This window comes from Dinoponera quadriceps, unplaced genomic scaffold, assembly GCF_001313825.1.
Source record: "Dinoponera quadriceps isolate SergipeBrazil2010 unplaced genomic scaffold, ASM131382v1 scaffold555, whole genome shotgun sequence".
Taxonomy (NCBI): domain Eukaryota; kingdom Metazoa; phylum Arthropoda; class Insecta; order Hymenoptera; family Formicidae; genus Dinoponera; species Dinoponera quadriceps.
In genome coordinates this window covers 636,525-662,827 of record NW_014554717.1, presented here as the reverse complement: position 1 = coordinate 662,827, position 26,303 = coordinate 636,525, and the positions used below count along the sequence as shown (strand labels likewise).

Genomic DNA, 26,303 nt, shown 5'->3' with positions numbered 1-26,303 from the left:
CCCTCCCGGCCACGTGATTCTGGCATCGTAAGCGGCGAGACTGCATTCGAATGCTACGAGTATACGCGGGGGTGTCCTTAATAGTCTCAAACGCTCGGTGCTCTTTTGGGGCCAAGCATCAGAGCGAGATAATAGTAGCGGATATCTCTCTCCGTCGGGGATATTTTTATTCGCGAGAGTTCCTGATACCAACAGCTGCTATTACCTGCTGCCGTTCGCGAAATGTGATTAAAGTCGAAGTTGTCGGATATTCAGCCACCGCTCGTCTACCTTCGGATCCGACTCGGAGGGGAAAACATATACGTAGCCTATTGTATTAACTAATGTTCCGTTTTAATGAAACGCCCTGGAAACGGTATATGAAAAAGAGAGAGAGAGAAAGAGAGAGAGAGAGCTTTCTCAGTGAGTGCACCTATGTATCCGACGGAGTTCTATTTCGCGCACGTAGTCGCGGCCGAGGACGAAATAAATCGGCGGCCACGGTCGATTTGATTTCGATCCCGGAATCAGGCGAGAGCCGGCCGAGAGGCTCGCGTTAATTACCAGCAATTTCGGCGTTTCGCCGCTCTTTAAACACCGCCTTGGGAATTAAGCGCCGCGCTCTGTATAGTCGATAGTCGACAGAATGAGCGGCGTAGGAGGGGGAGGAGATAGACGCTCGTTTCTCGCAGCCGTTTACAATTTATAATCCTATTATAGGATTGGGGATACTCACCGGTATGCGCGACTCCGAATAGACGCGAAAGCCCCTCTGAAAAGGTACCCGGAGATCTGAAACGAGAAAAGAAAGGGGGACTTGAGCACGTCATAGGTAAGGCGAGCACTCGATCGTTAATTGCGGCCGTGTTAATTGTGCGACTTATAATCACGGTTGTTTGTCTGGAAGGCGAGTGCACTCGTGACTTCGCAACAATATTACGATGTTTCGCGCCTGCGAAGCGGCGGAGGACTCCGTTGTTCGCGCCCTAATAGTTCTCTCATTATTTCATCGCTGATTTTCACGCTTATTTCACCACCCGCCGCTGCTCATCGACGTTGCTCAACGTTCGCGTCAATTTCCCGATCAATTCGAGCAACGTATTTGAAACGTGAAAAACACACACACCTTTCTACGTAAAATAACATTTAACAATCGCGCTAAACAGGACGATTAACGCGGGAATAAGGAAAGGTAACGTTAATTCCCGGATATTTTTAGGAAGGTACATCGGTATTGCCGCGCTATGCCACGCGTGAGAAGGGAGCGGCGGCGCGTTAATTGATTTTTCATTCGACAAAGCCGCCAGAAGCTCTTCAACGCCCCGCAGACGGAAAACGAGCAGCCTGCGGTGGAAATCCTCGTGAAAACAGTCGGCGCATCCGGCAACCGGCGGATCTGAAACCCTCTCTCAGCGGAAATCTTTCTCCGCTGGAATATTTAGCGACCGGGGCGAATCGCAAGGGATGCAATGAAAATGCACGGGTAAAATCGCTCTCCTTCCGTCGACGGGAATTTGAAAGTCTCTCTCTCCCTTCCTCCCTCCCTCTCTCTCTCTCTCTCTCTCGAAAAACACTTTAATTTCGCGCGAAGCGGCGCCGCTGTTTTCGCAAGACCTACTGTCTACCGTCGGTTCGCGCGCCGTGTCAATTCCGTCACGCGACGACGAGAGAAGACCCCGTCCCACCGTCGAAAAGTGTACGACTAGTGCGTGTATAAACGTCTCATTCAATTTACAAGCAGCTATTTCACGGCAGTTCGCGCGAATGATAATTCATGTTCAAACGTGGTTCGCTTTAACGAAGTCGCGGGCGAGCGGGGGTACGCGGAAGTTCCGGCAAAATTAATTCTCTCTCGCACGACCCTTGTAGTCCCAAAACGGAAATCGTGAGTACCCGGAGTGACTAAACGGGAGGCGCACGTGCAATTCATTCCGCTCATTCATTATAGATTTTAATACCAGTCGCGTCGGGATCTCATAATAAATTAAATCCCGTGACAGACGGAACGGTCCGGACGGCGCGCAGTCGAATCCGCGGAACGCGATGCGATCCGGCGGAATCGCGGATCGCGTAATTTTTGGGAATAAATCTCGTGATTTTATCCGGCGCGACGCGCGATGCATGCGCTCCGTAGTCAATGAGCTAATTTTAATTTCGCCGTGCTGCGGCGTATCGTGTTTTAATGGAGCTCACGGCTGAGAGAGAGAGAGAGAGAGAGAGAGAGAGGGAGAGAGATACATTAGAAATAAATATTTATATTCTACGTTGCAAATTGCGCGACGTATAACAGCGTATAAAATTATACAGCATGTATTATGTATTATAACGCGCAATGTGATATTTACGGAATTCATAATACGCGTGTGCGTATAATTACGGAATCTCAGGAAAATTTTGCTAATTCGCGCGATTAACAGAGAGAGAGAGAGAGAGAGGGGGGGGGGGAGAGAACTGCAGGTGGATTTTATTAATTCAGAAAATACGAGCACACTTCGCGAGCGGTGAAACGAGCTGGAGGCGCGCGATTGCAGGAGATCGCGTCGCTAGAAAAGTCGCGTGTATGTGGAGCTACGCCAATGTGGATTCGCCGGCAAACTCAATGTATGTGCCATGTGTTCACATGGCTGTGACGTTCACACACTCCCCGACATCCCGGAACATATCCCAGGGGGGCACGCGAGGCCATTAAGTGGCACCAGCTAGTTTTCCCGTCGTTTCTTCGCGATACCGCTGCCTGGCAATATATTTCCCTCCCTTTTAATTACACGCATTACTTACGCTCGTTAATTAGCCTCTGGCGGAGGATCAGAAAGCCGGGAGGGTGAGAGTGCCCAGACATTGGATGCAAGCATTTGCCTCGAGTCCCTCTGCGCTCCCCCGCTTCTCCCCCTTCTCACCCCCGCCGCGGAAGGTCTCTTCGCTGCTCGATTATAAGGTCGATCTCACGGGTTTTTTAACAAATTAGAGAAAGCCAGTGTGCCCGTATCTAGCTGGAGGAATAACAACGATCCCGATTGCGAGCGGAAATAAAATTGAGCGTCTGTGCGAGAAAGGGGAGAGAGATCCGTTTCGGTCTCTCGCTCAAACAACTCATACGACGCAAACTTGATTGCGAATCGATCGATAGATTTTGCCGGAACAGTCTGTCTTCGATAGATCGAGTGAGAAGTTGATATCTTCCGATACAGAGAATAAGAAAGAGAGAGAGAGAGAGAGAGAGTTTAGGATGTCGTTTAATTTCGCCCCGACGTGATTATCGATACGTTGGGAGCTAACTTCGGGATCCTCATCGGCCAACTTTGAATAAATCCATAAGTATTTTTATACTTCGAGGAAGGGGAGTTTTATACTTTCAATCCGATGAGTATCGCGAGGAACGGTCGGACGAGGGCAGAAACTCAAGTTTCTCCTTCCGCGGTACTTCTTCTCCCCGCCCTCCCCCCTCGTCCCGATTCTTCTATCGTATCTGAGAAAGGCGCGGCTTCTTCTTCGCCTTAAACCCCGAAGAGAAGCCGACGCTACCCCTCGGAGAAGTAGACGACAACGAGGAGAGGAAGAAGAATAAGATCGTCGGTAAATCGTCGGCGGAAAATCGGTCCTCGGTGACTTTTATACGGCGACATTTCGTGGTGTATTACTATGATATGCCGAGCGCCAGGTACGGACGCTTGAAAGGGAATAAGGAGGGGAGAGGGCGGGCGGTGCATTCTTCTATTTGCATCGAAGCTTACTATTCTCCTTTCTTCGCGGTCTCAATTACCGATGCGCCATTGTCGGCTGCTTTTTTCAATTTGCCGAATGGCACTCCAACGTATAGTTGGCGAACGGTAGTAAGCTACTTATAAGAATAGGACGGATCAAGGATATATAGATTGTCTGCGGAGGCGTTTGGAAATCGCACGGTTCACCGAACGTCAAGCGGTTCAACTCGAGCACATACAAACGCCCGTAATATAGTATGACTTTAGAGGGAAATATAGAACTAAGTGTATCTCTATCTTCCACGCTTAAACCGATCCTCGAGTTCCGGCAATGTTATTTAAATTCAATTCCCGTGACAAATCCTTTATCCAATCGCCAAATTAATTAGAAAGCAATTTATTGATTCCATTTATTATATTGCCTTAGCCAAGAGTCGAACCCGGACATTCCCCATTTTTCAAGCAGAATGCCTCTACCTATACGGCTATCGAGGCTTCGACAGTATTTCTCGCAAGAATCGATGTTTGTAATTTCGAGAGTAACTCCCTAAAGTTCAATCAATGTATTATCACTGAAAAGCAGCCAGTAGTCACTAGTGTAAAATTTCACTGCAAAACTCCAGTAAAAATTCATGAATACTCACTGATTATGGACAGAATACACCGTTTCACTGATTCAATTAGTGACATATTCACTGACTCAACTTAAGAGAGTACGAATGTATACACGAGATAATATAACCATATTCTTCCGTTCGTGCTACATACGAAATAGAATTAAGTGATCCGAGAAGCGTTCTCTCTGTGACGCGTCACGTTTATCTCAGTTCTCCGGTTTACCGGACCGGCGAAAAATCGGCGTAACACCGAGCGCGCGTTAATCTTCCTCTGAGATATTCCGGCGCGTCAGCGTCGTATAATTCATAATTTGCCTGTGACTATGCGTTCATATCGAGAGGATGCTTCATGAAGACGCATGCACCGGGTTACCCGGGGATACGAAGTCGTGGATCCGCGCTAATAATTTTACAAGTTAGTCGATAAATTTCCTAGGTAAGGAGGTACCGACTGTACCGTGAAAATCGTAAGCGTAGAAACGCGCGGGGATTGACCGTATATATCACAACGCGCGCGCGGGGAAAAAACTTTACCACCCATTGCTGGAAAATATAGCACCCCACGGTATAGGGAGGATCCTGCAGCGCGAGCGCCTCGGCCACTCGCGGTCTCATGTGTGTGCGTATAACTACTGGTTATATAGTACAAGTGAGTGCGATAAAATATAAGTAGCGCCGGAGCGTGCACGGTTTCGACGTCCGGGACAAAATAAAATATCGCCGCGTATCTATTACATAATTCGTGGAGTTTTTTGCGGAACGGAGCCGCATCTTTGAAAGGGGCTTCTTCCTGCTCGATGTTTTGTCCGGAGGAGAACCTGGTTGGCGGTACAAAGCGACTTCACGCAATTTGCGTGAAAATTCCGCCGAAAAAGCGCCTCGTTCCGCGATGACATTAATCAACAGGATGTGGAGAGGCCGAGGCAACTCTCTTTCTCCTGACGGAGCACGCGAAAATATACATTCCCGTATCTGCGAGCTGCCTGCCGCGACACAAGCGCGAAACTCGTCGCAAAAGAGGCCACGTGCGAGCGTGTCTTCGTGCGCGCATTTGCTACGCTTTCATTCGCACGTCCCATTACGTCAGTCGTAATCAGATCGCGCTTCGCCTTTCAGAGGCCTGACGAATATATGGAAGTGTGTCAACGACGTGTCGCGACGACTCCGCGTGGGTACATTTTTATATCGACGCCTCTCGTTTCACTTTCGCACGGGGCCTACACGTCATTCGCGTTCGCTCGTTCGCGTTACGTCGAGTTCGCTCGCTTTCTCTCTCCGTGAACTTGAAATCGAATTATACACGCTTACGCAGCCAAACAATTATGCAATTCGTCGTGATCCCGGCCGCGCGTATCGATACCTGCCAATGTGAAGCCGAAGGTATCGGGAACGGACAGCAGATTCGTTCCAATCGGCCTCTTCGCGATGCAAATAGGACCGGCGGTATTTCAATCTTTATTTAATTTCCATGCGGATTTCTTTCAACGTTTTAATCTCGACGCGCGGCTCGGAAGAGTTTTCACCGAGCAATTAAAGTTATCCAAGTTAAAAATTAAAAAAAATTATCATACGCTGCGCCCGGTAAAGGCAGGCTTGCGGATTTGAAGGTTACGTTTACATGGATAATTTACGTGTTGTCCGTGTGACGTTTACACGGGCTTTCTTCGCGTGCGCAATGTAAACTATGTAAAATATAATAAACTGCATTGCACAATGCAAAGAGAAAGGATAAATGATCGGTCTAAATTAGTTTAAGTTGTGAAATAGTTCACGTATTAATCACGTAAATAATTCGGATTTTGATATTGACACATTGAGCGCCGATTTCACCGTGAAATGAAAGTAAGACTGAAAAAAAAAAAAAGCAGGTCCGCAACAGTTCGTGGATATAAGAAATCTTACTTATAGTCAGATGACATGTTACACATACAGTTTACATCGTCTACGCGTAGACTATTGTATTTTACATGCAGACGCCATCAAGTAGATATAACCCCGGGTAAAACCCGCGCTAAGAATCAATCGCCTCTGCGCGTCGGTCACTGCGGGGTCGCGCGGGCGAAATTTGCAAAAGCTATCCGTTTACGTTCTATATGCAGGAACGAAATTGTGCAGCGGGATTGTTCGGTGCGATAGTTGAACGTCACAAATTAGATTCGCTCGAGTTCTGATAACATTTACGAACCCGATTAGCTTACACGCGCGCGCACACACACACATACAGCCCGGTTAACGAATTACTTGCCGCGCGTCCCCGCCGTCTTCGAAGGAAATGAAGTCGAAGCGACGCCGGAAAATTGGAGACACGCGCGAGAGGAACGGAACCGGATTTATCGCTCAGGATCTCGCCCGGGGTCTCCGGCGGTAATATCCGCTGGTGATTCAACTTGTCTCGAGGGTGTCTTCGGGCCGCGGCAATAACAGAATAATCACCATTCCCACGTGCAATAAGTACGGTCATTAAAACGCGGCCGGAGCAACATTAATTATTATTAGTAACAGCCGGGAAAAGTCTCGAGCTTCGCAATCTCGCATGGCGAGGATATAAAGATCGATGGTACTTTGTCTTTAGCGTCTCACTCTCTCTCTCTCTCTCTCCTTCTCTCTCTCGCGACGATTTTGTCCGACTAATTTATCATCGTTGTTTCATTCGCCGAGGTGCGCCACGGCGTTATCCGCGCCGCTGGGGAGGAGGGGAGGGGGCGACCTCGTCGGTGCTCTCTTTCCGTGCGCGGCTGCTAATGCCGTAAAAAAAAAAATGAAAGAAAAAAAGGAAAATAAGCATGCTTCGTTTTCAGAAGCTTCTGCCGTTTCGATGTTCGTCCTATTGTATCCTAAGCACAACGACGAGCACCTGTACGGATGTCATCGTGTCTAGCTGCGAAATTGCCGACTCCGTACGCGCCAGTGGTCGCGCTAATTATGAGAACGAAATGAGTGCGGTGGGAAAAAAAAGGAGAGAGAGAGAGAAAGACCGTGGCGGAGCCCAGGAAGAAGAAAAGGGCCGGGGGTGAAGGATCCCCCTTGTCCCGCGCGCGCACGACGCGCACGATGCGCAACGCGCGCGCGCGCGATTCCCACCGGGACGCGAATTCTCACAGAGTGCGCGCGCGGAGTGCGTTCACTCCGTGCTCGAGGAGTCGTCGACCGTTTCCCTCCTGACACGCGGGAATATCCTGTCGTGATACTCCACTGTCGATCGCACTATCGATTATTTACCGACGCGATCGCCATTGTTCAGCTGGTCGCCGGGATCGAGATACGTCGCTTCATTGTCCGGCGCATGCCGCAGATAAACCGATTGCAGTTGACGTAAACGCGCCCGACCGCGGTAACTATTTCATGCGCACATGGCGCGTTCCAGTTTATTAGCGGGGACGATTAGAATCGTTTTTCGCCGTTATATGCCGCGTGACAGCGCGACGTCGGAACCGGGTGGACTTTCATGCCCGTCCTCCGCGCCCTTGAATCAGTGAAATTGTCATTGATTGAATCTCAGTGAGACCAGTATTGTATCGGCAATCAGTGAATATTCGCTAATTCTTAGCGGGAACTCGTCCACTTAGCTCTTTTCTCCAATGTTTCGCCGATTTTGGCCGGTGAAAGATTCGCTGGAAATCGCGGTTACGCGTTACCCGCAGCAGAAATATGTGTGTACGTGTCGTGTATGCGTTCAATCATGTCGTATTTGACGTGATTAATATGGCGACAGACGCAAAAGCTAGATATCTCGAGTCCCATCGGGATAAGCGTGCTTCTTTACAAATATGACAGAAATTAAATCAATTCAACACAATGAAGAATATTTCAGGCAAAATCATTGACGATATCTAAGATTAAGATAATAAAAGAAGATAGTGAAAAATAACAAAAATAAAAGATAATAAAAAAAAAAGAAATAACGAATAATATCTTTTTTCGCTACTTCTGCCGTTGGATCCCTCCGATGGAAACAGTTGCTGTTATTAACAGAGACTATTACAGCGACATTTCACTATATTTCATCTTATTTACAATTGCTATACTTGTAACTGTTATCACTATTGACCGTTTCTCAGTGATAAATACACCGATTTGCACTTTAGATCGCGCCGATCGCCATTCGCGATGACGCATAACTCGGTCTTAGACGAGAGACAAAAATTACGACCCACGTTCGAGCTCTCCCGAGTCGTTCCCTTTTCGGACTTCCCTCGCTGCTACTTTCCGACGTCATTTCCCAGGTCGCTCCGCTGCTAGCAGCGGCGTAGCAGCGGAGTCGTCGTCAAAATCGAAGAGCGACGATTACGCGAAGGCGCTCGTTAAGTGCACAGAGACACACTTCGGTAATGCACGGTGGAAGACCCGTGCATGCAAGAACAGGTTATTGGAAAAGGAGCGAGACCCCGTGCGGTGCACGAGGTGAGCGTCATTCAGCAGACACGTTAATCTTCCCCGTGTACACCCGAGGCCGCGCGCACGCTAGCTTTTACGAAGCCTCTCCTTGACTGCGATAATGGCGCTATTTATATGTAGAACTCGGTATTCTCACGGCGGCGCATGTAACGCAGGACAAATGTGTGCACCTGCCGAAGCATATCTTGGGGGGGGGGGGGGGGGGGCAGGACGCGCGAGCTAAAAGGCCGCGAGCGCGTGTATGCAGCGGCGCGACTGAATCCCACCGGCAGCAGAATTGCGCGACGGATAACGACTCCTATAAAGTGCAGAGAGAAGTTCTGGCAGCGCGCGAGGACGAGAAACGCCCTCCCCCGTTCTCGCGCAGAAAGAGACGCTTTACGACGCGAGTACGGCGAGAGGGGGGAGAAACTCGACGGGGAGAGAAACCTAAGTACACCCCGTACGGCGAGATGATTTCTCGCGTCTCGCTTATAAATCAGAGGTACCGTAATCGGTCGGGGTAGCACTCTACCTTCTCCCCCCTCCCCTTCCCGGCGGGAAATTGAAGCGATTGAGACGCCCGGTTCGAACGATTTCACGCGTATTGTCTTTCCGCGTAAAAAAAATTTACGATTTATGGAGAGCGCAAAATGTATCATTTTAACGGCACCTCAATCTCTTTCTCTCTCTCTCTCTTTCTCTGTTTCTCACTTGCTCGTTCTCTGTCCCTCTGAACGTCCTCCCGTTGTCCGGGCACACGTGTTCGCGGACACGCGGTGTTATAATTTTAGCGGGGAGGTGATAATTTTCGGCGAAATTTCCCGGCGAATTTCGCGAAGTCAAGCTTCCCCCTCTCTCTCTCTTTCTCTCTAGGGGGTGAGAGATCCGCCGGGCAGGCTTCTTTAATGAAGTGTCGGCGAACGGGATTTATACTCGCGTTACCGCTGTCGCGATATTACTTTGTAGCCATTCGTTTCAATAAACTGGAAATTCCGTAATGGAGATTGACAGTGGCAAACGTGCGATCGCGCTCCCCGATCGACATAAGCGATTGCTACGCCGTGCACCCCGATGCATTAACTGCAGCTGCTGCAGCGTTTCTGCACAGGACGGACCGGGGGCAGGATATTACATTATGCGCATATGGGTCACATAAATACATCGATCTCATTAGTCGCCGATAACAATCGGGCCAATTCATCCGATCACCGTCAATGACAAAATTACTGAGTGGGCACACGGGCGACGTTTAATTATTCAGTGACCCAAATCAAAGTGCTCATGAATTTAATCCGGCTAATTTTCTCAAGCTTCGCAATCGCGTGGCATCTTGACAAATGGCGTCGCTCGTGACCGCCGAACGCGGGCCGATTATGTTCGCGGCAGCGACAATTGTGCGGAGGACGCAGAAAAATCGCCGTGTTGCGCACGACTAACGTTGCGTGAGTAACGTGCCGCGTTGTAAATCGTTAGACGCTCGTTAGATCGCTTTATCTTTTAATATGATTAACAGGATCGCCGGCGCACGCCGGTATGGGAAAATTACGCCTATTAACGAATGTACTCCCATCGCTTAGTCATTCACGGCGAGAAGCGCTAATAAGATTTCGCCCGTTTCGCCGCATAATGGCTCATTAGCCCGATCGGAACTGCACATCCGGCCGTGAAAAAAGCACGAGGAGCTTCCGACAAGCAGCCCGAACTAGCCCACATCTGATTATCTCGTTAACGACGTCATTGGCAGGAGAATCGATGTGACGATGCGAGACCGTAGCACCGACGTTCTAATTAAAGCCCGGTTAATGAAAGAAACGTTTGCGAAAGTTTTCACGGATAGAGTTCCCGCTCGCCCGGCTCTCATCTGCATTCGTGTGTTTCCGAACTGGGAAGTGGCTCTTTTTCGTCTCCTTATTCGTGGCTTCGTCGATGCACACACATTCGGTGTGTGCGATCGCATATACGCAGGCGACTTTTACAAAATGCACGATTTGATCTGACAGCCACGGTGACTTTGCGCTTGACAAATGAAACGACTGAATCTGATCGCGGAGATGCCGTGCATTTGAGGGAACTTTCACTTTAACGGCGAAATAAAAAGAACAGAAATCTTACGAGGTCGCAGATGTGCAGCCATTCGTGACCCTCATGGAAACTCAAGACCGGCAAGATAGCTCGAGCCGGTCTAACAGTACTTGCTCGAATATCCCGGGACTTCTATCACGGTGGATGGGGCCGAAGTTAGTAACTAAACGAGTTTCTCACTAACAAACCCACTGGCATGAAACGATGTCGCTGACAGTCGAGGCTTACAAGGGAATCGGTAGAGAGAGAGTGTGTGTGAGAGAGAGAAGGAGAGAGGGTTGCGTTAATATTGTTCAGAAGTTCGTGCTACGTGATATAATGAGGCTGAGTATGGGAGAGAAAGCGGAAGATAGGGTACGAGGTTATCCAATAAACTGAAACAATAAGTTTGACAACGACGTTAGGGCGGAAAATAAATTCCGACGGAGGAAATAATCGAAAGTACGTGACGTTGGGGATCAATCGGGGCTGCGACCGTACTCTTCTAAGTCGAATTAGTAAAAATATTACCGATTGAATCAGTAATATATACAGTATTATACTGATAATCAGGCGATATTCGCTAATTTTTAGTGGAAACACTTCCAGCTTAGCTTTTCTCTTTCCCAAAAAAAGCGTAAAATCTCAAAATCGAATGTATCGAAGTGCTGAAGCTTCCTTTTCCGCGATACTGATTAGCTATCATGAAGATCTTAATCTCAATATGAGTCGTTGCTTACTTCGACTCGTAGCTGACATTGCGTAGATTACGCTTTGTTTCGACAGTGACAGAGATATCATTTGGTCAACAAATTTCAATCTGGTGCTTATTTAATTTCACACAAACACAAACTAAGATTTTTTTGTATAAAAAATATACATACATATACGTATACACATTCAATCATATGCCGTATTTGGCGTAATTCGTTAAATAGTAGTAAGGTAGAGTAGATTCAAGAGCCAGAGTTTTCGAGTTCCATCACAAGCATGTTTTTCAAATACATAAATTAATTAAACATAATTAGAAATATTTCAGGAAAATCATCGACAACATCTTAAAAATTATTAAGATAATAAGAAAGATGTAATTAAAGATATCTTTTTTCACTGTTTCTGCAATTAGATTTCCCTGATGAAAACAGTCGCTGTTATTAACAAAATTTTCCAGCGAAATTAGCGATATGCAGTGTTATAATTATGACCGGTGATTGCTATTGATTGCTTTTCAATGATTATACACTGATTGCACTTTAGAGAATATCACCCGTAAAGTACGATTCCTCGCGAGAATTTGATTTTCTGTCAGCGTGAGCAAAATAAAGACACGTATTATTGGAAAACGTTCTGCCTTGCTCTTAAATAAGAGAAAAGCAAGTATCGATTTTCATAATTTAAAGAACTGTACAACTATATGGGAGCTAGGCAGGAGGTGTAATAATCGTCGTAAAGAGCCTGAAAAGATTTCTGTTTCCAGCCGCGAAAATTCAAGTTATTTCTGGATGTATGCACGGAATTTTCCTGAAAATAGACAGTCGGAATAAAGACTAAACCGAAAGGGGAGTATTCGTAGGGAAGAGCAGGTACGTGCTTTATTCGCGTGGAAGGAGCGTGCGGCATGGTCGCCGTAAAGCGGATGTAAGAAGATGCACCTTACGGATTTTTCGAGAGAGGAGGAAAAATTTTACCAGAAAATACAGCCTTAATAACTGAAATTTCGTGAAATAACGCACTCCCTCCCCCCCTCTCTCCCCTTTCTCTGGCACATTAATGTTGAATATATTATATAACTTTATAATGAAGAAAGTCCTGCCCCTCTTTTCGGAATATATAAACCTAGGGAGTAAAGTAGTTTGATATTTTTAAGGATCTCCTTTACATAGACCTACGCGCTGCACGCTGAGATATTAACGAATAAGATCAAGAAGGGAATCGCTACTCCGTGAGAATCGAGACGCCCCAGGGCGCAGCCCGGGTATACCCGTTGTTTATAAACGTCCATACGGTCGGGTAAAGATATCACGCGCCGCTCGTTTTCCGCGAGCTTCCTCGCGGCGCAAGATGCACGTCCTTTTTATCTCTGTCCGCGAGCGAACGCAAATTACGGCCGCGGCTGAGAACGGAAAGAACGGGCGGAGGGACGAAGGGGATGGCGCACTCGACAACTTGTGGATCGTTTCATTATCTCGGAGTGGTACTCGCTCGCAACTTTGAAAGTTCGCCCCACGGAAGTCGAGCTATCCGCCTGGGTGGAATAATCATATCACTCAGCCAGCGTCCTCACGGAAAGCCTTTGGCAGCCGACGGATCTTGACACGATCCTAGTTAGGCATCGCGCGCGAATCTCGGCGCGAAATTCCTGCCCGCCACCTACCCTACCCATCTCTTCATCCACCCTCTTCGAGATTCGCACCCGCAAAAGACTCGCTTGTTTAGAGCGCCCGTGTCATTCAGCGTCGCGCCGTAACTCGGCCGAGTGATTCGCATACCGCCGCGTTATCTTCACGATGATAATAACACGGCAAAAGACGGGGAGAGGGAGGGAGGGGTAGAAAGAGAGAGATTGAGACAGAGAGAGACAGAGAGAGAGAGAGCGCGTAATCTTATTTTCCACCGCTTAATTTCCCTTCGAGGCGCGATAACGACCCGCGTTTGCAACGGCGGCGATTACGCGCGCCGTTACATACGATTACGATCAGCAGGGAGATCGCATCGCACTCGTCCCCGTCGAACTTATCGTCCTGTCCGGTGCGTGCGAGGCTGCGGCGAGGGAAGTTTTTCGCTGCAGTCGTGCGTAATGACGTAATGGCCGGACGGGTGGGGTTTTATTTTTCCCTTCTCGGAGTCGTAAAGCACGAAGAGGAATCAGGGAAGATTAAATCCCTTCTTCTTCAGCATTTAGATCGCCTCAGGCGCTCCCGTCGTCGTGGAAGCACTTCTCTACAATGAGATATCTATCTCCGGAATTTCGCGCAAGGGCGATGGCAAATTTGTTGTGCTCTTGAAGATCGGATGGGATGTAATAAAGTAATGGATGCGCGGCGATGTAGACTCAGAAATATATATCCCCCTCGGGGGAACTTTCGAATCTTCGAATTACTAAAGGAGCATTTGTCTTTTTCGTAAAAACCGGAGCGCGTTATTACTCGCTGAGCTGGGGGTCGCAGTTTTGCCTTTTTTTTTTGAGCGCGCGGAAAATCGATCACACTTTAGCGAATTAACCCGCGCGCATCATTCTCGCATAATCCTTTAAGGCCGAGTGTACACAACAATGTATATTAACTTTGGGCCAAATTTCGTCTGTTGCGAATGGTCTGTCGATACAATATTATCAATCCATCCTAAATAAAACTATATTCTCCGTCCTAACAAAGTCGTCGATCAGGTTTATAGAAAGGTTATTCGTGAAAGAACGTAAGTATATTCTATTTACGAAAATTTCGTCCCCGATGTTCTTCAACGACTATGTTATAAATGAAAATAAATATTTTTTTAAATCGAACAATTTTAATTTTTCATTTTTATATCTTAAACGCCCGATGTACACAATTATACGCATTCAGAAAATCATACTTCTCGATGGCCAATTTTACACGGGCAAAAGAATTTTCATCAAAAACGTCCTTCAGGACGATCTTGTAAATTTTATTACGATAGAATTGATGTGTGGGCCTCAAAGGGTAAATTTCAATCAACCCGCGCGATCAGGAGGAGCGAAGCGTGATTTCCATACGGACTCTCGCGGACAACGCCGTGAATATCCGCACGCGCTTCTCAGATTTGCAAGGCCGAAAAATACGAGACGGCGACTGGAACTCACTTAAACCGCGAGATATCCATGTAGAAGGTACCCACCATCCCACATTCTACCATTTACGAGCAATCGCGTTTCCCGCAAAGTTTCGCCGAGAAACCGAAGCCGGAGACGAGAAGGCTGGCAAAAACGAGAGCGCCGAGATGGGTTTGTTCGCGCTCACCCGAGGCACGGCGAGCGAGCGGGAGGAAAGGAGCGAAGAAAGAGAGGGGGGAAAAAATAAATACGTTCTCTCCAAAGCGAGGTGTGTGGGTGTGCGAAGGGGAGCGAGGAAGATACAAAGCGCGGAGACGAGGTGCGGTGAGCCAGTAATTAAATTTGCAACTGTTAATCAAGTTCGAGCGTGCAGATCGATGCCAGAGCCGGGAACCACAGCGGCCGCGAAAGAGAGGGCTCGGTGGTGCGGGCGAGACGGGCGGGAGGGCGGGAGAACGAAACGCTCGTTGCCGAAAAGGGGCGGCCGGGCTGCGCTCAATAAAATCGGACAAACGGACCGACGGATCGAACGGGAGAGGAAGCGACACTTGAGCCTTTTTGATTGAAGATGATGACCGTGACAATGACTGTAAGAGAAACAAATGTCGGTGGCGCAGCGAGGGGAGGGAGAAAGGCGCGGAGGAAAGAACCGTTGCTCTTCGATCTACTCGTTAACGACGCGCTTCCTGTGCGTTTCCATTGGCCCGAGCCGGTCGATTGTTTGTTTCGCACGTGAGAGCGCGCGTGAGAGTGCGTGGGTGCGCCCCGCGTCTCACGGTTTTCGTCGGCGCGTTCCTCGCCCTCGGCAGGGCGTTCATTCCGCGCCAGGAATATCGGAAGTCGCGGCCATTACGAGCAATCGAGAGGGACGACGGGTCGTGAGGACGAAAAACGCGTCGTACAGCGTCACGGGAGTCGTCCTTCGTCCGCGCGTGAATTATGCCTGATCTCGTCGATTAATCGCCGTACTCGTGTTACGGCTCAATCCGGAGCGCGACGAGAGCGCGCGCGGGGCGGCCGAGGGTCCGTATCGCAATTGGAAGATAAATGATGCGTGTCGGGGCTGCGCCCCGAGTTAAAAACTAACTGCGTCCGTGAGACCGATGCGCACCACCGGCGATCCCCTCCTCCCCCGACCCATGGTGCGCGAAAGGCCGAAAAATAATACCGCCCGACAGACTGACAGACCCGATTTAGAAAGAGATTGCGAGCACCCGCTAACTATCGGCAAAATCCGATATCAAATTTCCTCGAGGGCGATTTCATCGAAATTAGACTGACAACGCGGCGTGGATGAGGGAATTTTAGAACGCCCCGATAAAGACCGTTATCGTCCTCGGACCCCGACGGAGAGAGAGAGAGAGATAGCTGCGATCCGCGCGACGCGATTAAAACGCTAAGCTGTTTGAACGCTCACGAGTATCCTGAAATTTCGCGCAACACGGACCTCGGCGAGCGAACGGCGGGTTTTTAACGGGGGTTGAACACGGAGAGCGAGTGTGGTGCGGGGCGAAATTACCCGCCGGCGGAAGGGCAGCGGCAGGAGTCACCAAGTGCGGAGGCTCGCGACGATTAACGTTCGTTCGCTGAGCCGCCTGGATTTTTGTCCGGCCAACACGCTGTCGTGGACGAATCGTGCGCCGGCGAGAGAGCCACGGGAGCGCGACGGGCGCGTTCGAGCGTGCGTTTATCCAGCCGCGCGGGACGTGCACACGCGTTCGGAAGGCGGCGGCGGCGGACCAATATACCGTTCCGGCCGCAAACGGACTAAATATTTGCGCCGCATTAATTGCAACGGCCAGCGCCGATACTTGGCTAATTGATATTTGCGGAGCGGCCGGCGCGCGGCGGTAATTCCACCGGCATTCCGCTAATTAAAATATGACGCGAGACCGGCAGGAGAGAGCGCGCATCGAAAATTCGGCCAGGTGGCGTCGGGATCGTCGATACCGTCGCACGTAATCGGCACCGGCGCCGCCGTCGTTCGTCGTTTATTACGTCGAATATCGGCCGACGCATGCCACGCGTGCTGCAACGACGAGCAGCGGCGTTTTCCGCCGGCCAGCTTCCAGACGGAAATCGATCCCGTCGCGACGGCGGCGCGGAAATATCAACCGGCTTCGTGACTCGTTGATAAATCCCACTTTGACGTTTGACCGCGCGCTGCCAATCAGCGATTTACAGGGGGGGATTTTCCACATTCCGAAAATTTCCCGTAAATCCCTGACTGGCACCTCGCGATCGAGTAAATCAAGTGCCGGGACGGACGATCGTTACAAATGCAGGCAACGGCCGGGCCGTTGCGGCTAAACAATTCGCGACGTTGTAATGAGATATTTGCGAGTGCCTCGGAGTTATCCGATTACTATATATGTACAATTTGTGCGAATCGAAGGGGGGGCTAACGACGTGGGGGGCACCAACGACGTGATTTCGAGGCTTTTATTTGCGCAATCGACGTTGATTTCGACGCAATGGCCGCGCGCCGCCCTTACAATGACGATTATCAGCGAGTGCTTTATCGACACTGACGCGGTAAACGCCTTAATCGAGAGCGATGATCGACAGACCTGTAATTCGATATTATTACGCTATCATGAGCAGTAATATCGCGTTATTTATAATAGCGCTGTAAACAAATACGCACGTTCATCGGTCGCCCGACAGCCGCGCGATAGGCGCACACTAGACGCGCTCGCCGGGCCAAATATGATTATAATACGCGAACGAGTAATATATATTTAATGATACCGAAAATACTCCGGGGCATCTCTCGCGTTCCGCGATAATACAACATGCAACATGCATAATAATGATGCGAGACGCGCTCGATACGGTCCCCCGAAGCGCGATGTATGGACCCGCCGCTTTTTCGGATCTCCACGGCGGGGACCAGCATTTCCATTCTAATATCATCTGCGCGCGCGTGCTCCGGTCGTACGATAAACTTCACTCTTTTTTTCTCCCCACCCTCCTCCCCCCTCCGGCGACTATTCGGTGCCGATGTTCGTTCCGCAGCGGTCTATCATATGCATAATTCCGCGACTGTGAAACATTTTCGGTTTCCGCAGCACATTTCCTAACGGCGAAGTGTGCTACGTGCGTTCACGGGCTCGTAAATTTGCTAGCGTATCGACGCCGAAAGTACCCGAGTACGTATATCGGAAGCGATATTACTGCTGGAACCAACAAATTCAGCGCAATAATAGCCGCGGGCAAAGCCGGAAGCCATTTTCCCGGGGTATCACCCGCGCTACGCGCTTAATTGACTTAATTAACAATGCCTGAAATTATCAATCGACGGAATAAGGGGAAATCGTAAGTCTTGATATCGCGGTTAACGAGCCTCTCGTAAATCCTCGTCGCTCAGTCGTTCGGTTACGAACTCACGAAAGAGCGTCCTCCGCCGCCGTCCGCGGGAGTTCGATTCTCGTAACTTAATCCCCGCGATTCCGACGATACGATCGGAAGTTCGCGACCCCGCCAGGCGTTATTTCGGATCGGCCTTGGGACCTTTCCTCGTTTCACCGAGCCCGAAGTGTCTCTTCGCGCGACGTCGACGACGGTAGGTACGTAGCGCCTTTGTCGGCACGTGCGGACCAGCAAACGCCGTGGCAAAGCAAATTGCCGGGGTTCGTGGCACTTGGAACCCGACCGCGCAAGCTGCTCCGCAAAGCAGAGAATACATTCGGCGCATACGAGGAAGCAATGTCCTGACGTGCGCGCGCGCGAATACGTTTAAAGAGCGGTGCGCTTTCAAGACGCGGTCGCCGAAATTACGGCAAACAATGTCGTTAGTTACTACCATAGAGGGACACAAGAAGAGCGAAGCTCGAAGGACACGAGAGGCCGCCTCGTAATTAAACACTTGGACGTTCACCTCGTCCGCCGATTGTGACAGTGATTATGTATTTCCTCGTGTGCGCGTCTGTGCGTTGTTCTATTCATCCTCGCCTCGGACGGACGTTTCATCCGCACTCTCAGAAAGCACGGACACATCAGTTGGCTTTCTCTGGTGCGGCTACACGAGTCCCGGAAGCTTCGTTTCACCGTTCAAGGTTGTCACCTCTCCGGTTTTCGCCCGGAGTTCCCGTGTTTAATTGACACAAACCAAATTCTTGGATATGGACAAACAAATGTTTCGCTCGCGGGAACCAAAATTTCGTTTCTCCGAAACCTCTCTCATCTTCGTTTCGGATAATCGGACTCGAGTTCTCGCAACCACAAAGTTTGTTGTTTGTAAGAATTTAAGTCAACTAAATCGATTTCTCAATGTAAAAGATGAATAACGGATACGTTTTGATAGTGTAATACGCAAAGTGCAATATATACACGTGATGACGAGCGCAACAGTGAGTGAAATGTCTTAATAATAACAGATGAAAGAGGAAACAGAGAAGATAATTCGAGAGTTTGGTGTGTTATTATTATTATAAACATACCTCCCCTCCCCTGCTTTTATGAGAAACCACACTTTGCCGTTCTCCGGGTGAGCGGACAAACTGAAGTGGTAACCCTGTTCACCGTGCGCGCGAACCGCGCAGCACACACCACCACACGCGCAGCCGTACGACACGGATAATGCAGGTGCAGGTGCAGCCAGGTCGCTCGCGCGCTTCCCCACCGGACATGTGAATTTATAACGTCTTCGGCGTGTTTGCGAACCGCCTGATTCGACATTGAGAAACGAGGATAAGGGGGTGGGAATTTCCCAGCGGCGTTTATTCTTTCCTTTTTTCCCTTTTCCTTTTGTTCTTTTTTTTCTCCCCCCCTCCCCCCCCCCCTTTACGCTACCTGGCGCCGTTTTTCCCGTCTCGTTCGTACGTCCGTCAAGAAATCCGCCGGAAGCGGATTTATGGACTCGTAAATCGCTCTCGATCTTCCGTGGATTAACGTTCGATCCTGCGCCCGTAAGCGATCGCGTGTACCGACAGCGGAATTTTTCTCCGCCCAAGCGTAAAACTCAGCGGCGCGGGTTATCGCCTCTGCCGTAAGATAAGAATAAATTTTTTCTTCATTGCACGGCTTAGAAAGAGACGGCGCGAGGAAGAGGGGATGAGAGTTCGGTGACGAAGACTCGGCCTCGGGAGCCGAGTCGCTCTCGAAGACGCTCGACGGTCACGCGCCGCCACGACGCGGAGCGACGCCTCCGTGTCGCCGCGGTGATGCAAACGGTTTATCGAAAAACGATCTACATCGTTAATTAAGTGGCGGGGAGAAATAACAGGGACACGACGGAGTTACGATCGTGCGAAATGTGCGAGAGGAGTGTCCGTCTATTAACTCCGGGGCGCGCCGGAAGCGAAAGATTCGTATCTTTCGCGGCACATATTTCCCAGGACATATCGAGAGGTCCAGGGGACTCTCGCGCCTCGGGATTTATGTGGAAATTGCTTTTTCAAAGAATGATCTGCCACGTACGCAGGAAAACTTTCAAATTGTTCCTCAAAGTGCAGAAACTGATTCGACGATAAATCAAGTAGGGGAGTTACCTGCAGGAGTCTGCGCGACTACTTTCCTGCTACCGAGGGCGAGAGAGAGAGAAGGGAAACCAGGACAAATCTGAGAATCTGGACAAATTAAAAAACCTCCGAGAGATAACGGCTATCGCGGCGATAATAATTACGCGAGTCAAATATACGAAATATTTGAGCCTGCGAGTGCGCGAGCGGTGATATGAATCGTCTGGGATCAGAATTTCGCGCGCGCGTATCGGTTTGCGCGCATAATTATTTTGGCGCGACCCACGATCTCCTGGATTTATTTTGTTTTTTAATAAATCAAATTGATGATTCCAGCATGAGCTTCGAATTCATCGTCTATTTTAATCGCTAACGCTGCGATGCAAAATATGCTTTAACGAGAAATAATTGAAGCCGCGGTTATCATATCGTAAAATTCGCGCGCGAATCACCGAATCGAACGACGGGAATATCATTAATGCCACACCATGCCCGTTCGTACGCATCATGAATCGCAGCCGTTGTAATCACAATCGAAATCCCGCAGTCCCGTGTTCAGCAAATTCCGTTGAAAAACGCACCACCGAAATCCAACGTCATTTTTCGACCAATCGTGCGCGCTCGTCGATACGCGCTACCCGTAGAAAGGGTGATTCACTGGCGCGTTTCACCGGCGACGGTATTAAATTTTGGTTTGGCCGTTGGCCGGTTTGTTATACCCGAGACGTTACACCCGAGACGCGTTCGTACCGTGGTAACAGGGGCCTAAAGCTACACGCGCGAGCGAGTCTGCAACGTCCGGAGTATGTAGAGTACCTACACACAGGTATTCCGTTGGCGGTGCTCTCTGAACACCGGTTCACCTTGGACGTGTCTCAGCTCAGGCGCGCCTCGTGTAAGCCTCGTAGGAGCGTCAGCTTGATCTTAGGACATAAGGACTATAATTCGATCAGAATAGCCGAGGCACGCTGAATAACGGTAGCTCCGATCCATCCGCGTATCAGAGCTTCGGGATATTTCAGCGGGTTAGACGGATACGAGGCGCGCCGAGGTGCGATACTTAATAGCGGAATATTATATCCTACGCGCGATAGACGCGCTACTAAATAATAATAAGCGCTCGGCACGCATTCTAATCGACGTCTATTCGACGGCAGCGCGTCGCAAACGCGCTCTCTCATCGTTGTCAGTTGTACATTAAACGGATGCCATACTCGAAAACTTTACCGATAGAATACGGACTTTCTTCCGCAAAGTTTACGTCTCATTGGTTGTACGGAATTATCAAGTTTTACACGGTGAAAATTATTTTACGCGCGGAAACGAAGCATCGCTCGGTATGTGGCGAAAATAATTAAAAATTTCCATGTGACATCTCCAGCTGTTGGTTAACGTAATTATTTGCTTGATACGGAAATCCTGCAGTTGCGTGCCGAATGTGTCACTGCTCCGACTAGGAAAATTTCAAAGAACATTTTGATACCTTTTTCATGAAATTTAGAAGCGTAAAAAGATACGAAATGTTTGCAAGAATAATTGTTATATATCTTGGTTGGATTTTCTGTTAGATGTAATAAAACAGAGTAGCGCACATTTATGGCATTCACATTTACATCGCATTTACATTTAAGTAAAATTTACATATACGAGAAATACAAAAAGAATAACGTGATCAGTGAACAACGTATCGATGTTTACGTAACATGACACAACATTTTCGCTTCTACATTATCGAAAGTCTTATCAAATCGTCGATTTTGGCATCCGCTTGATACGTAATTATTGACACATCGACGCGCGTTAATATAATCGTGCTGGAAGTCTTTTTTTCTCATTTAAATTACCCGCGACAACGATCGTTCCCGTGCCAAAATCTTGAGGACGGCTCCTAATTAGCTCCTCGAAAAAAAAAGAAATAAATAAATAAGGGACGCGGTAACTTTCGACTGTCGAGTCGGCGAGCATCGCGTTATGGAGCGAGCATCGTGTGTCGTGCGGTCAGTCCGTCTGTATATCAAATAATACGGAGCCATAACGAACAATTGAACGAACGCGGGAGTGATAGGACGTCGAAATGCGCGCGGTATGCGGGCAAGAGACGCGTCGGGCATTGCCAAACTTTGGGAACCGCTGTCAGAGGCATCGGTACACATTTCCGGGAGCCGACAAGAGTTATCGTCGCGGAGTGATGAGAATCCAATATACGGCATCGCCGACGATAAGCCGTCCGCATTCACCGGCCGGGCGAAAAACAATGGGAGCGACGCCTAAAGAGCGCGTGGTAGTGGGCCGCGCGATAAAAGCGCCGCGGATGACACCACGACGTTTGTAGTGACACGACCTGTGGAGTCTCCCTCGCCGCCAGCCACACAGACGACATCGTCTCCTCTTGGCTTTTAGGCGACCGGCTGGCGATTCCGACCTCTCACACCCACCCCCGGAGGATCCTGCTCGACGTCGAATAAGCGTGACGTCCGCCCGCGCGACTTCGCCGGCGTGCAAAGCCGGGCCATTGTCTTGGAAACGCGTCTCGCCTTCGTCCGTCGGAAAGGAGACCCGATTTATCTGCGAGCGGTTATCTCTTACGACTCGCGCTGCAAACGAGCAATCGCGGCCGCCATGCTCCAGCCTGAGAATTCACCGTGAATTTCGCGCCCGACGTATCATTGCGTTATAGCCCGCACGACCGTATAAGAACGACGATGTGTATGTATATATACAGGGTATTTCAAAACTGACGATCAATAATGTAAAGTCGAAAATGATAGATCAAAATGAGCGGATACGTCCCAGTGAATATGGATGCAAATGAACCGTTTTCGAGTTATCGTACATGTTCTGTTACGACCAGTCACTGGCAATGAATGGATCCCTCGCTAAGGATCGTTTCACTCGCACGTCGGATACTATATATTTAATTTAATGAGTTTCAACAGCACAGGATGTTACAAAGGGGAGAAGCTTAGGTACAAACGTGCAGCCTCGAGCGCACTGCCGTTGGCTTTACCATACATAAAGTCCATATCCGCATACTCTTCGTTGCTGTAACTTCTGTCCATGTTGATGATCCGTTGATGAGTACTGGTAAACCTAGAGTATTGAGAGAGAGAGAGAGAGAGAGAGAGAAAAGAATGAACATGTGTGTAATATATAAGGAAATATGTGCGATAACTCGAAAACGGTTCTTGCAGCCTCGTGTCCAACGGGACGTTTTTGCTTATTTTGACTTGTACTTTCCACTTTTATATTATTGACCATTGTTTTTGAAACACCCTATGCACATATATATATATATATATATATATGAAATACGCTTCATCCGCCCTGTGTCCAGCGATGTACTGTAACAACGCTCTCGGATGCCAAGACACGTTTGTCCAGCAGCACGCCAATACCCTTGGTAACAACTTGTAACAATACCGAAGTTTGTTCGACCCGGCTTGTCCGCCGATGTCACCGACAGAACGAGCTTAGATGTCATTCTAACTTCGGTATTGCCGTCCACCGCTATCCGACAATGTTGCTCAGCCCTACGGTCGACGTAATCTACAGTGATCGATACGACACTAACGCTGGCTGGTCGATTTGCGCGTTTTTTAGAAACCGGTTTCAGAAGCAGCGACGCGTTCCGCGACAACAATCGAGGACACATGAGAGGCCCTCGCTATTCTTGCCCTTCGAAGCTACGTGACATCCCTCGCGACTTCTCTCAGCGGCTGGCGGTTTGGCGCGCAGAATATCTCGTCCGAGCTCTCTACCGTAGCTGGTGTCGCCGTGTAGCTCCGCGGAGAATATATACACGAAGTTGAATATAAATTTTGCGCAATCTCGCGAAGTTACATCAAAGCGCACGGTCGCACGATAATGGACAATGTCGTCGAGCCGCGACGGAGGTCAGCCTTGGAGATCGGTCAGCGCGTTCTTCTTAATTACAATAATTAATACACGTGCCTCTTTCGCGCGCGCTCGCAACGACCTTCCGTCGGGAAGAGGTTGAGAAACGAATAGAAATTAATGACCCGCGTATAATGGCCGAGATAGAGACAAAACGCCAGGCGTCGGCGGGGGGGAAAGCGGGGGAAAGTGACGTAGCTACGTAGTTTTTATTTCGTGCCGGTGGGCGAACGAACGAGCGGAGCGACGTACGAGCTCGCGTGTGCGCGCGTGCACAAACGCGAAATAACGATTTGGCAGGCGATTTGACGGATGACTCAATCGAGCCCAACGCCGAAAACGTACAACGTGATAAACTCCCATGGATGCAAAACCGTAAAACGAACGACCGAGTAAATTTCACATCGGCAATGATTCTCCGGCCGGCGGGAGGTCACGACCGCGCCTTGAGGAAGCGAGCTGATCGTTCGGGAAAGTGAACAAACCGCGTTCCATCCCTACTACCATGGCGGAACCAAGGTTCTCCCTTTGCTCCCTTCCCATCAGCGTGATCCTACCATCCATGGTCTCACAATTCCCTCCAGTCCTCCGCGGAATCTTCTCTCGCTTCAGCCGGCTCGTTTTTCGCATCGCTCTCTCTCTCTCTCTCTCTACCCGTTTCCCATCTCCCTTCCTCTCACGTCCCCTCGACCACAACATCGCTCGTATTCGTACCTCTTTTTTTTTCTTCCACAATGCATCCGAAATTTTTTTCCCCGCTATCCCTCCCCTCCCCTCGTTCTCGTCTATCGCGCTCTCGATCTAACCGATGTCGGCGCTAGCGCAGAATTATCCGACTGCAAACCCGAGGACGGTTCAGAAGAGAACTGGTCTATCGAGAGCTCGGTAGGACCGGCAGCCATAGTATGAGTAATCCCAACGGCATGCTCCTATGTTTACAAACACGGAACGAGTTGAAGGAACCGTGAATGGAGCAATGTATCAAGGTCCTTCAGATCCGGCGCATACGTTTCCACAGATTTGATCTCCGTCTTACATCGCACCTTTCATACCGAGCTCGTGGCGGAATAACCGCCTAAGCAGGGACGATACGGTTACAGCCAGGGGTGAAATTGGCATTGATCTCGCGAACGTTCGCGACTGCATAACCGTCACTAATATCAGAGTGAAGAGCCCTAGTTCAAATTGAATTTCGTCATTAAGTGGTGAACGTTTGAACAAGCATATCCTACCTTCCGGTGTGCGCTTAATCTCGGACACGACTTAATCATCATGCCGCCGAAACGTTTCATTTGACTACGGAATTATTATCGAACGCCTCAGTTATCTCGTGTTAGCACAGTACAATGAATTCGAGATTAGTCGAGAAATACTGGCTCCGCCTCGAAGCGAGGCTCATATCCAAGTCTGATGTTGGATCTAGCAGAAGATGGGAGAAAGAGAGAGGAGCGGAAGAGACAAGGCGGACGGGAAAGCGAAGACAGCTCGTTTCGTCAGCTCCGCGTACAGTCGGGGCAAACTTGCTTTAATCCGTTGATCTCAAGATTAACGAATATGTCGTGCGAGAATACGCGATTGTCGCGAATCGAAGTCACAGCGGAGGGGGTGGAAATACATTTTCATGAATCCCTTCTCATCGAAGGGAAACACCAGCCGGTTGAGTGTAGGCTTTTAATTTTGAATGAGGGGAGAGCGCGATGTGCGCCGGAGTTGCACGATAAAATTGATGAATTTTAATGCCACAGGGACAGAACAGAAAAAACCACTTGACAAGGTAATTAAGAATGACAATCCGCTGTAGAGTTTTGCATGCGTTATCGAGAGGAGTTGTCGCGAAGGCACAAATTATACCGCTCGTTGTTACCACTGTGTGTGTACGCGCGTGTGTGTAACGTGCGCCATTTATATTCGCTGCCATGATTGTATTCCGCGCAACGACGAAACGTTCGGGTCGCCGGTTGATACCAGCTCTCGGCTCTTCCGCGCTCTCGTGTGGACGGCACGAACTCACTTTAATCCGTTGATCTCGAGATTAACGGATACCCCAAGGGTCGCCGGTAAATTCCTCTATCAGGGGCGAGAAGGAGCGAGGAATGCAATACCGCAAAGACTGCGATGTCGGTCGGCGGGCTAAAGTCACCTCGCTAAAGCGGCGAGACGCCGACGAATAATATCGATCGGGTACCACATTCGACCGATGACTTCATCCGCCGAGAGAGAGAGAGAGAGAGAGAGGAATCCCGATTTCTTTCAAATAACCAACTTAAAGTTCACTTTATGAACGTAACAGTTTTATCGGCTTTCCCGTCCGTGACTTCGGAATGTCGAACGGCGATCGTTAGGTCGGCTCTATATAATTTCACGTGAACCGCGATAAACCGTCTCGACGCGAGAGCGAAACCCGATTTCCTACGGGGGGGGG

At 49.3% G+C, this 26,303-nt stretch overlaps 1 protein-coding gene across 14 annotated transcripts in view; it reads right to left on the bottom strand.

Moving 5' to 3' along the window:
- Positions 1 to 26,303, bottom strand: part of LOC106741127 — a 197,703-nt gene that overhangs the window by 136,574 nt on the left and 34,826 nt on the right. For all 14 annotated transcript variants that reach the window (XM_014612820.1, XM_014612809.1, XM_014612810.1 and 11 more), the window contains one exon: positions 716 to 771. In XM_014612820.1, coding sequence (XP_014468306.1) covers positions 716 to 771 — 56 coding nt within the window. The remainder of the gene's footprint in view (positions 1 to 715; positions 772 to 26,303) is intronic.